The following is a 13,094-nucleotide window of genomic DNA, read 5'->3' as shown; positions in this document are numbered from 1 at the left end:
TATGATTTTGAAATTAAGCTTTGACGTTCGATTTTGAAATTAAACTTTGATGTACGATTTTGAAGTTAAACTTTGGTGAACGATTTTGAACGAACGTAAAATGGCAGCCATTTTATCGAGCACGACAAAAATTATTGACGTAACAATAATCACATATGTAATTATTAACATTAAGCGAATTACAGAGCGAAACGAATGTAATTGTTCACTGTAATTAGTTAACGTGGTCATTAGAGAGCAGAATGCAGATAATATTTGAAAAATCGTTGAGGTATTTTAGCAATTATGCTTCATTAAATGAGAAATTGGTTTTATTATTTAAGGACAAGAAATGGTGTTTTGAAGCATTTAAATTATCAGTAAATAAGCTATATTATTCAACAGTAATTATGTAGAAAAAATTTATTTGTTATCCTAATTTAACTTGTTTGCTATTAAAATTTTGTTGATCCGTTACTGAATTTGACTTCTCTATAAGGTTTGATTTATTTGTTATTAAATTTTATTTATTTATTAGGAAAATTTGTTAAAAATTCATTTAAAATTTATTTATTATTAAATTTATTTATCACCAAAATTTGTGAATGAAAAATGAAATTGTATGTGAAAGAATATTTATTTATATCGAAATATAATATTAATTTATAGCGAATTATAACAATTTATAACAGTAATTTATTTAGGATTAATAAAAACTTAGAACAGTATTTATAAAAAATTACTTGTTATTTGAACAAAAAATGAACTAAATTAAATATTAAATATTAAGAGTATCGAAACTATTCCCAAAATAATTAATTAGCGAAGCCCAACGTGGATACTATTTGCATTGCTCTTAGTTTGTACTATTAAGCGACGTTATATTTCATATGTTACAGTTATTACTATTTAATGATATGAGGATGAAGCTTAATTTCGTTTTTCAGGTTCTTTACTTATAACGAGCAAACGCGTGTTTAATTATGTAAGCAAACGTTATATCTCTGTTAACAGAGCACAGATAGAGGCCATTTTCAACCACGAGGTATCACATCAAGCTTTATTATGTGCATAATAAATTGTTATGCATTTTACGTTTTCAATTATACATTAATATAATCCCTCTCGAATAAAAAATAAAGTCATATTTCACGAAATAACATACAATTTTATTTTCGTACCTTGTTCAATTTACTCTGTTGTTCATAAACGAATATTTTTGTAAAATAAAAGTTAGCCGAACAATTTTTATTTACAATTTTAATGTTGAGTTTACTTCTATAAAATTTACGGGAATTTTTATTCAAATTCTGTTATGATTCAATTATTAAATAAAGTATTATTAAAAATATCTTCAAAAGCAAAAGTTTAATTTAATCTTCCTTTATAATGTCAGTCTGTCATTTTCACAGTATTTACCGAAATAAATACAATTATTTATTCATCAACAAACTTTTCATGAACATTGTGTCAAACAGTATAAAATTTATACTGTGACTTTATATGTTATAAAAAAAAATGTGGTTTAAAATAAATTTTTCATAAACAGTGTGTCAAATAGTATAAAATTTATACTGTCAGTTAATTTATTATAAAAAAATGTGATTAAGTTAAAATAAATTTTTCATAAACATTGTGTCAAATAATATAAAATTTATATTGTGACTTGTTATAAAAAAAAAATGTGGTAAGAGCCGTCATGGACGGCAGTGCCTTACCATTTTATGTGTGTTTCCATCCTTGTCTAGGGGAGTGCTAAACGTCTCTCCTTTCATACTACACAACCTCAACGTGCTGTTCGCGAGCTTATATACGAACCGACCCATCTACCGAGCACTTGCGAGAAAGCCTTCATTTGCTCATAACTCAAAAACGATCTCTCCAATCGCAAAATTACAAGGACCAATTTTTGTTTGAATTAACAAGAACTATCGAATGACATAATTTTTATAATAACTAGCTGTTTAGAAATATTTTATTGTACTTGTTCGCAACGGAGACAGAAATACAGATGCTTTACTGCGACATCTAGCGGCAAGCGTTGTTACTAGACTTTCAATGATTGTTATAGAAATATTCTGCTGTAGTATTATTAGAAATATTCTTATAATCAATTTATTATATTACAATATTTTATCGTAATATTTATTACATTAGTTTATAAAGTAATTTAGTTTAAGTTTTATATAATGAGAACCCTATTTTTAAATATTTTATCTAAAAATCTGTTTTCAGTTGTTTTATAGATCAGATTGCTTTTACAATCAAATACCATATGTAGGAAACATTTTAGTCACTTCATTTGACATTAAATTAACAAAAGATTACATCAATAAAAGTAGAAAAATTCTTATAAAAATTTGTACAAATTTATTTTCTACTCATTTAAAACTTTTTTTTTATTAAATATTGTAAAACATCAGAAGTGTGGTTAATACTTTCATGACAAACTAAATATATATATATATAAACAATTATACTTGTATTTATACAATTTTTCGTACAAGATCAATATGCAATTTATGGATCGAGTTTACACAACGTGCACGTAAAGTAACCATACGTGCGAAATGTGGGATAGAGGTGCGTAAAAGAAATTCCTCTGCGAGGAAACGTGCAGAAGGAATAACTTACGCCCTTGGAAATTTTACTTACACTTACCGGAACCAGGCTCGTAGATCGGAGTGCATTCTTCGTCCTCGTCGTCAGCGGCACATCCACTTCCGGCGCCGGAAAATATGAGATCGTCCATAACACCCGGAAAACCGGACGCTGGCGTCTGCGGAGAAAAAGAATATAGAATTCTCGAGATTTTAGTGAATTTTAAATGTCTTTGTTTGATAGAAAATCAGTAGTTTTATACGACGTTAAATATTATTAAAAGCTTGTTGAATATTGTTTAAATATTTGTTAAATTGTTTGGTGGCTGGACATTTTTTTAAATTCATTACTCTTGTAATTGTGTATTTGAGAGAGGAGTATTGAAGTAAAAAAATAATCTATATTTAATAATAAAATAATATATATTCTATAACAAAATTTAGTTACATATGAATGTGGGATTCGGTAAAGGGGAATTAATTTTTGCGTGGTATGAGTGTGTGTGTGATGTACGAGTGTGAAACAAAAGAGTGTGAATGCGTAGTATAAAAAAAACGCGACAGCGTCGAAAGGACAGTCTAGTCTTGGCCGAACCGTAGAAACGTGAACTATCAAATTTTGTATTCCTTTCAATTTATTAAAATATTTACTATAACTTTAATCCGTTTCTCATCTTCTTGCTCCCATCCTACATGAATATACTTTATCAAAATTTTTAATGGGACAGAATAGGTGTGAGTAGTATGTGAATGTTTATATGAACGTAGTGGTAAATTATTTGTGTAATATAGTATTAGTATGTCGGCGTTGATTTTGATTTAAATTTTTGAATAACAATTCCTAAATTTTCAAATTTTCAGATTTCCAAATTCTCAAATTCTTAAACCCCCAAATTTCCAAAAATTCCATCTTTACAAATTCTTAAATTCTCAAATTCCTAAATTCTCAAATCCCAAATTCCCAATTTTCCAATTTCCCAATTTCCCAATTTCCCAAATTCCCAAATTCCCAAATTCCCAAATTCCTAAATCCCCAAATTTTCGAATTCTCAAATCCCAAATTCCCAATTTTCCAGTTTTCCAATTTTCCAATTTCCTAAATTCCCAAATTCCCAAATTCCCGATTTCCCAATTTCCCAATTTCCCAAATTTTCAAATTCCCAAATTCCCAAATTCTCAAATTCCTAAATTCCCAAATTCCTAAATCCCCAAATTTCCAAATTCTCAAATTCCTAAATCCCCAAATTCCCATATCTCTAAAGTTCCAAATTCTCAAGTTCCCAAATTCCCAAATCCCCAAATTCCCCAAATTCCCAAAATCTCCAAATTCCTAAATCCCCAAATCTCCCTATACCTAATTTCCAAACTCCAATAATCCCAATCTCAAATTTCCAAATTAGAAACCTGAATTTCTAAATTTAACTTCTAATCTTAAAACTTGTAAACTGTAAACGTATTCAATTAACTGAATAAATTCTTACGAGTACTCAATTTTCCTTTTGTTACATTCTCATTTTCCCTATAAAAGATACGGTATGTTCGTCAAAATACTGTCAACCGAACCTAACCTCATTACTTTCAACAGTATATTGTACAATTACATTTACCCGCTAATTTCTCAATTTTTCAATATTCACTTCAATATTTATTTTCAATATTCACTTTCCGTTCCACGATAATTAACACTAGATTTACGGAACCCGTCAAAATGACGGATAATAGGTCTATTGTAGATGACAGAGTTTGTTCAGAAATTTTTGTAAAAATGTCAACTTTCGTCAACTTTCAGCAAAAAAATTAATGTTTTAGGCAGTTCACATATCATCTGCAATTTATTTATTTTTCTATTTTAGGTAAATTTAAATAAAAGTGACCATCAAACGTCCGTAAATCTAGTGTTAATAACACTTGTAAACTGTTTTCGTTAATTCAGATCACCTGTTGCATTCGCTGCAAAGGAGCCGCTCGATCCAAGAGGCTTCCAACCGGAAGTAATTGAACGTCGCCTCTGCTTGTAATTCTTCTATCCATCGCGGCAGCGAGCTCTAAAATTCGTGCACCGTTCACGACGAGACCGGCAATTATTCCTAAAAATGGCTTCTCTACTCTTCCTGTGTTGCGATTCCACCGACCACCTACTTGAATGGTCGATTGGCTATTGAACACCGACAATTGGCGACCTATAAACAAGCAATGAACTCCGTTAACATAAACCACTTCAATCAATACACTTGACTTATTGAATTTACTATTCAATTTTAATTTATTTATTAACTTTTCTCGTAACAATTTAAATATTTTTGAGAGCTGTGTTTTCATGTATACTGACAATAACTTGTATTTATCAGAGAACTTGCATTTTCTTACTTGTAAGATTACTTGTGTTACTTGTATTTAAGTCAATATTTAAGTCAGTATTTTAAGTTAATTATAATGACAAATATTGTATTTATTTAAGAGATTTATTTCTTTATGTCACATTTGTGGTACAACATTTTTATGAACAGGTAGACTTTTTATTTGACTTACTTTATATTGTACTTATGTATATTTACATTATCACACATGTGGTTTTAAAAAAAAACTGTATTTTATTTCTGTATAAAAATTTAATGAACATCGAATGTTAAAGGTGGAGATTGATTTCGTTATTGTTACACTGGAGTCTGTTGCACTGCCTGTTTCAGCTTTTATACATTTGCTTATCTCTAAACTACGCTGTTTCGTCCATTTTGCATTTTTTCAGACAGTGTGGTTATCTTGTTTGCGACTTCTGGACCGTGGGAATTATTCATATATATAAGCTGGACTAAAAATGTTAATAATTTATAATTGCACAATTTTGTATGTAACTAATACATAAAGAAGTACTTTCATGATTTTTTATGAAAGGTGTGTGAAGGGGATGAAATTTGGTGTGAGAAGTCTTGTTAAATATGGTATCAACGTATCAGGTGTTTCATTTAATTCAAGGGCACATTTGATGTCCTTATTTTTAGTTTCATGTTTCAGAGGAATAGAATAATAAATGGGAAATAATAATTTAATACAATATATAAAATTATAAAGTTATTATATGATATACATTATAGAAAGTGCAGAAATCTTCAGAGAGAATTTTCAATATAGAGATGCAATTTCTCCAAATCGTTCTTCAGGACAAGTTTCTAAAGATAAAATTGTCTGACCGTCCAAACTGTCCATTAGGGTTCACCCAAGGTTTCGGTCAGGTATAACGCAAGAGGATAATTTATACAGTTTCATTGTCTGAGAAATGTTTTCGTTTGACCACTGATCAGGCGAGCAGCAGTTACTGGGTCTAACCATTGACCACTTGCCCAATATCTACCTTGAAGGAAGATGCTTTACGACATCCCCTGCTCCTTGGGATGGGTTTAAGCCCTTTCCCTTTGTAGGGTCTAAATTTGGTTGGTTTTGAGAGCAGGCTAACATGATACACGTGGAACTCTTGTAGGGTTCGATTGGCCCTTTACGCAAGGCTGCAGATGTTTCTGATAAGATACTTTGTTAAATGTATTTTGGGTTGAAATATCTTTAACAAAGTTTTATCTACCATTCATACTTTGTTTTTGGTTCATAAGTGTATTCACATTTTTGGTTCATAAGTGTATTCACATTTTTGGTTCATAAGTGTATTGGCATTTTTGGTTCATAAGTGTATTACATATTTAATTTTGGGGTTGCAATATGGGAATGGTGTTAGATTTTTAGGTTATGTTAACAAAATTTCTTCCTTGAATATCGTATTTATTTGGTTCTTAGAAATTTAGTTCTTTGTTATTAAGCTAAGTTTTTAATCTCGTTTTTAAAAACATAATGTATAAAATGCATATAAACAAATAGACTTGCATTGCGCTTTTACTTACTGTTTAATATTTAGTAAATTAGGATAGACATTTACGACGAACAGTAGATAGTTTTATATTCATCTGATATTTGTATAAGCACATTATAAATAAATTTTTAAAATGTACCATTTTAATGTACCATTAAGTAAAATGTACCGTTTTAAAAATTTTATGTACCATTTTACACAGGTTCAATTGCATATTTAACTTTAATTTATAACATCAAAATAAAATGTTAGTTAAGTTAGTAAACTATTAAAAGAAACACTAACCCGTACAAATATTCCAATAAAAACTAATAACCTACCAACCACCAAATCCAATATTTGAATTAAAATCGCCCTTCCAAGATGTTCACAAACCCCTTCAAGAAAGAAGTCATTATAAGTCCCCCTCATCTACAAACATTAAAAAATAGCCGCATAATTAAATCCATAAATAAACTACCTCAACAGAGTATAATTTACATAACACGATCGATCGTTTCAGGTATGTATACTAACAAGAATCGCGCACCAGGCCAGCATAGGTTTACCGGAAGTCCAGTGTGTCTGACGTTCAATTAAAACGATAAACTTGATCGGCAAAGATCGATAATGCGGCTATTTTTTTATTAGGCGACTAGAAACCGAGGGACAGGATGCGACCATGACCGGATGGATAACTTCGAACAGGTTCACCCACGTGACCTGCCATGGGCGAGTTAAATACCACCTGGTAATAGGAAAGCAACAAACCGAACGTGCATTCCCGCCATAATGTGGATGACGAAGCGAACGAGGGGACAGCTCATTGGTCGGCTGCCTCTATGGATAATAATTTTCGGCGAGTCGGGAAAAAATGGACCTGACTGACAGGCCTACCAGGTTTGTAGAATTCCCTAGGAGGATGCGTGTGGAAGCGTTTTAGGCACCGTAAAGATGGCCTCTCTCGTTCTGTTACTATGCTACAGCTTATTTGAGCTCACAGCTTATTTTGAAAGATGTTTTTTTGTGTTCTATTTATTCTGTATTTTTACTTGTATATTATACATTTGTTTTGGGTAATTTTATTGTATATTTAGGGTAATAGGTATAGTGTTGTAGTATGGATTTGGATTTGAATTTAAGGAGCTGGAAATTTGGGAGTTTGGTAAATTATAAATTTAGGGATATTTAGGGAAATTTGGGGATATGGGTAATTGCAGATTTGAGAATTTGGAAAAGTAGATATTTGGGGGTAAAGGTACTTGGAGATTTGGGAATTTGGAAAATCGGAAATTTGGGAATTTGGGAATTTGGGAATTTGGGAAATTAGAAATTTGGGGATTTAGGCAATTGGAGATTTGGGAATTTGGGAAATTAGAAATTTGGGGGTATACAAAATTAGAGATTTGTAAATTTGGAAAATTAGAAATTTGAGAATTTAGAAAATTGGAGATTTGAGAATTTGGGAAATTAGAAATTTTGTAATATAGCAAATTGGAAATTTGGAAATTTGGGAATTTGGGAATTTGGGAATTTGGAAAATTAGAAATTTTGTGATATAGGAAATTGGAAATTTGGGAATTTGAGAAATTAGAAATTTGGTGATGTAGGCAATTGGAGATTTGTAAATTTGGAAAATTAGAAATTTCGGAATTTGAAAATTTGAGAAGTTGAAATCTTAAAAATTTCTAATTTTCATGAATTCAAAAAGTCTAAAGTTTGTGGCCCATTTCACTCTCTATTTAATAATACTTAATTTTATTATTTACTAGCAATAACATTTCTTACTACCTATTTTCATAAACTTCTATTAACGATAAAACTTCACAAAACTAAAAATAACACATCTTCTTCAACATTAATTCTTTAATTCTCTAACAAGATTATTTTTGTAAGATCATTTCGAACCGCAAAAAGTTTACTTTACTAAAAATATCCTATAGCTCATTCATATCAATCCAATCAAAAAGCTTCTAAAAACAGTGCATATACGTATAGACCAAGTACAACTTCATTTATCAGCTGGTGTTACATAAACGATGAACACAGTTATGTAGATAAAATTAAAAGTTCTACCTTGTACATGACGTCAATCGTGTTGACGTCATTATTGTACTACAAGTTAATTTCCACTCGATGTCGGATAACGTAAACGTTCGACAATGTGTCATTTATTACCATTTCACTGGGAATGATAGATTCTATTTTCGTATAAACTCGCCTCCATTCAGGCCTCCTTCATATCTTCAAGTTTATCTCGTTGTGTTACGTTTCTGTGAGTTAATTGTGAAATATTAATTAATTTGAAATAAAGACTGAATGTGTGTAATTTAATTTTGTTGTTTATTTATTGTTTGTGGTTATTGAAAATTTGTTTAGCATTGTTAGTAGTTTATTAAAATTGCCATTGGTATTGTTAGTAGCTTATTAAAAATATTACTAGTACTATTAGTAGTTTATTAAAAATTTCACTAGGACTATTAGAGGTGTATTAAAAATTAAATAGTACTTTAGTAGTTTATTAACAATTTCACTAGTACTATTATAGGTTTATTAAAAATTAACTAGTTCTATTAGAAATGTATTAAAAATTTCATTAGCACTATTGGTAATTTATTAAAAATTTAGCTAGTATTTTTGTTAGTTCATTAAAAATGTCACTAACACCATTAGTAGTTTATTAAAAATATCACTAGCATCATTGATAGTTCATTAAAAATGTCACTAGCACTATTTGCAGTTTATTTTGTTTATTAGAAGAAATTTGTTTTATATTATTATCATTTTTAAAATTGCATATTATTGTAAATTATTACAATTATAATTATGCATATTGAATATGATTTTAAAAATTAAATACAATTTTTATTTAACATAATTTAAAAAAATTGAATATAATTTTAAATTAACACAATTAAAAATTAATTAATATTTATATAATTCAAAATTTTAGTCAAACAAGCATAATAAAACTGTCCATAAATTAAACAAGATAGATGTTAATAAACTACGTTTAATTAAACAAGTATAGTAAAATGGTCAATTAAACACGTACAACAAAATTGACAACAAAAGAAACTATCATAAAACTATATAAAGGAAACTAAGGAAAGGAAAATGTATAATAAAGGAAACTATAAAATTGTTAATTAAATACATACAACAAAATTAATAATCAAAAGAATAAAAAAAAAATCAATTACAAAAGTATACCAAAATTGACAACGAAACTATTAATCAAAACCCTATAACAACCTTAATAACCTCCATCTTGTCAATTGACACAATTAAAAAATTCCTACATTCACAATCAAAATTGAGAATACTATATCCCTCATTAATACAACATAAAATCAAAGTCCAGTGAACCGAACAAAATCAGTAATAAGATTAAGTGCAGTAGAAAGCACGCAGAACTCAAATCGAGTTCCGCGATACATTTTTTTCAGTCGTGCAACTGGCACTTGTCGGTCAGACATAGTGAATCTATCAGCGTAACATAAAAATACAGTTGGTTCATGGCGGTTAGGAGCACGGAGGAGCATCAAGGGCGCCCACGTGCCAACGCAGCACGTGCTCACGCTCTTTATCGCCGAACAAACGATTTCCTGTCGATGATAATGAAACCGGCGCCAGTCGAATAGCAGGTGCTTGTTTTTATACGAATAATCGTGTCATTCACGCTGCATTCCGATCTGAAGAAGTCCAATAAACTGTATCACTTTATTAGGAGAGCAGCAGGGCCGTGGGTGTGTGTCGTGTTGCCCGCCCGAACTGGCCTCGGATTTTAGGCAACTCGGACCAGACTTGTTTGCTTGGATACCTGACCCTCGTCAGTTCTTTATTTTTCTTGTTATTTACTGCCTGGTGTAGCAGGTTCTTGCGAGGAATTATAATACTCTTGAGTTTTTATGTTGGGTTTTATATTACTTTCTTTTGTAATTATTTCTGTGTGATTATAGTTATAAATTAGTTATAAATATAATAATTGGTTGTTGTGAAGGAAGTAATACTTTTGGTGGTATGTTGAATTAAAATTGTTTAATAGGTAGATGTGTTGTGGAAAGAGCGATGTAAGGTCCTACAGGAATTAGTTAGGGAATATTAGATATTTAGAAATTTTCAGGTTTTTAGATTTGGGAATTTTTTAAGTTATTGCATATAATTCCAAGCTTCTTAATTGTGTTTGAAATTTTAAGCTTTTTTATTATCGAATTTAGCAATTTTCAGTTTTGCAATCTTTAAGTTTGTAATAATTCAAATTTATAAATTTCCTAGGTTTCATCTTTAACAGACTTCTAAACTTTTTATTTCTTAAGTTTTTCAAATTGTAAAATTTCCACAGTCTTAAGTTTTCGTATTCTTAAATTTCTAAATTCTCGAGTTTTCAAATTTTTTAATTTTCTAATTCTCAATCTCTACATTCTAAGATATCTAAATTACAAATTTTCAAATTTCTAGATCATAAAATCTGCAGATTCTAAATTTTCAAATTCCTAGATTCTGAAATTTCCAAATTCTAAATTTTCATATCTCCAAATACTGAAATCTTCAAATTCTAATTTCTCAAGTCCCTAGATTTCGAAATTTCCCAATTCACAAGTTTCTAAATCGCTAAAATTTTAAATTCTCAAATCCCTAGATAGTTAAATCACTAAATTTTCAAATCCCCAAATTCTCAAACGCCCATAACCTCAAATTTACATATATACTAATTCCTAAATGATCAAATCTCTAAATATTGAAATTCTTAAATTTCTAAACCCCAAAATCCGTAAAATCTCCAAATCTCTAGAATCTGAAATTCCTAGACTTTGATGTCCCAAAATCCCTAAATTCTCAAATCACCAAATCACCAAATCACCAAATTACCAAATTCTCAAATCCTCAAATCTCTAAATTCTGAAATTACTAGGTTTTGAAATCCCAAAATCCCTAAATCCACAAGTCACCAAATCACCAAATCACCAAATTATCAAATTTTCAAATCCTCAAATCCTCAAATCTCTAAATTCTCAAATTACTAGGTTTTGAAATCCCAAAATCCCTAAATCCACAAGTCACAAAATCACCAAATTACCAAATCCTCAAATCTCTAAATTCTTAAATTACTAGATTTAGAAATCCCAAAATACTCAAATTACCAAACCATCAAATCTTTAATTTCTCAAATTACTAGATTTTGAAATCCCAAAATCCTTAAATTCTCAAATCACCAAATCCCCATATAACTCAAATATTATACACCTTTAATGCTAGGATATTCTTTTCATATATCACCATTTTCTTAATATTTAAATTTTCACATTCAGATATATACCTCTAACATTATACTAATTGAAACATTTATATATTATATTTAATAAACATTTTTTCTATATTTTCCATATTATGATATAAAGTGTACATCTTAAACAGTTTATCACAAAACATTTGCTTATTCAAATATACCTATACAATCTTCAATTATTATTAAAGACTTATTTCTTCAATTATGAACAACCGTATTACGTAATTATTAACTTAAAAAAATACATTTATACATTTTTTTTACTTAAATATCTACTACTGCATTTTTTCATTAAACCAATTTAATTTTTTAGATCTTGATATCATATTTGTCGACTTGATTAACATGATTTTCAAGTTTCCTGCATCGCAACTTCAACAACCATAAATAACTTACTAAACAATTTATCCTCCAAACACGTTACATAACATACAACACGCAGTTTCCAACGAACCTACAATTTAAGTGAGTCACTAAAGTAGTACTCGAACGATTTCGACAAGTTTTTTAGTTGAATCACAGGCGTGAAATTTCGATGGTTCAACATTCTATGGCAATTAGCTCTTGCACGACATAATCTAAATTAATAAGTAAACTGACAGGAAAGTATGGGATACGTGGAGGTGGTGGAACCCGAAAGTGGGTCGTGGGTTAAGACGTCGTCTTCGGTCGCTTAGACAAGTGGCTCATTCGGTTAAAATGGAACAGGGGATAAGAATACGAACATGGATCGACTTGCCTAATCTTTAGCCTCTACTTTCGATAAGTTTCTTAATCGATGCTTTTCTAGCGATAATTTTTATCTTTTGGCGTAGTTGGAGATATTTTATTTCGTGTCAATTTATATTTATATTATTTAGTTTATTATACTATGTTCATGTGTAGTACTATTCATTATACTATACTTATCCATACTATTATTCATAAAACTCTGTTCATGTATGTATAATAGTATTTATTCTACTATATTCATTTATTAAATTATATTCATGTATAGTACTGTTCAGTATATTATACTTATACATAGTATTATTCATTAGACTGTATTTATAGCACTATTCATTGTACCATTTTCATTTATTAAATTTCATACTGGAAGAGTTAACATACAAAATTCATTGAGGAATTGATATTTATATTGTTTACTTTATTATACTATATTCATGTATAGTACTATTCATTATACTATACTTATACATAGTATTATTCATTAGATTATATTTACATATGTATAGTATTATTCATTGTAGTATTTTCATTTATTAAATTTCATACTGGAAGAGTTAACAAACAAAATTCATTGAGCTATTGATATTTATATTGTTTACTTTATTATACTATATTCATGTATAGTACTATTCATTATACATAGTATTATTCATTGTACTAC

General features: G+C 29.3%; 1 protein-coding gene and 1 non-coding gene across 7 annotated transcripts in view; both read right to left on the bottom strand.

The window, feature by feature from the left end:
• Nrx-1 (neurexin 1) overlaps positions 1-13,094 on the bottom strand; it is a 583,956-nt gene that overhangs the window by 16,123 nt on the left and 554,739 nt on the right. For 5 of the 6 annotated variants that reach the window (XM_076536346.1, XM_076536345.1, XM_076536349.1 and 2 more), the window contains 2 exons: positions 4,518-4,759; positions 2,635-2,758 (listed from right to left, as the gene is read on the bottom strand). In XM_076536346.1, the coding sequence (XP_076392461.1) occupies positions 2,635-2,758; positions 4,518-4,759 (366 nt within the window). The remainder of the gene's footprint in view (positions 1-2,634; positions 2,759-4,517; positions 4,760-13,094) is intronic. The other variant, XM_076536347.1, reaches the window with a different exon arrangement.
• Positions 1,655-1,761, bottom strand: LOC143265330 (U6atac minor spliceosomal RNA). Its single transcript, XR_013039755.1, has one exon. It is a non-coding gene; the product is annotated as a U6atac minor spliceosomal RNA (small nuclear RNA).

This window comes from Megachile rotundata, chromosome 10, assembly GCF_050947335.1.
Source record: "Megachile rotundata isolate GNS110a chromosome 10, iyMegRotu1, whole genome shotgun sequence".
In the NCBI taxonomy this organism is placed as follows: Eukaryota; Metazoa; Arthropoda; class Insecta; order Hymenoptera; family Megachilidae; genus Megachile; species Megachile rotundata.
This window is presented reverse-complemented; position numbering and strand designations above follow the sequence as displayed.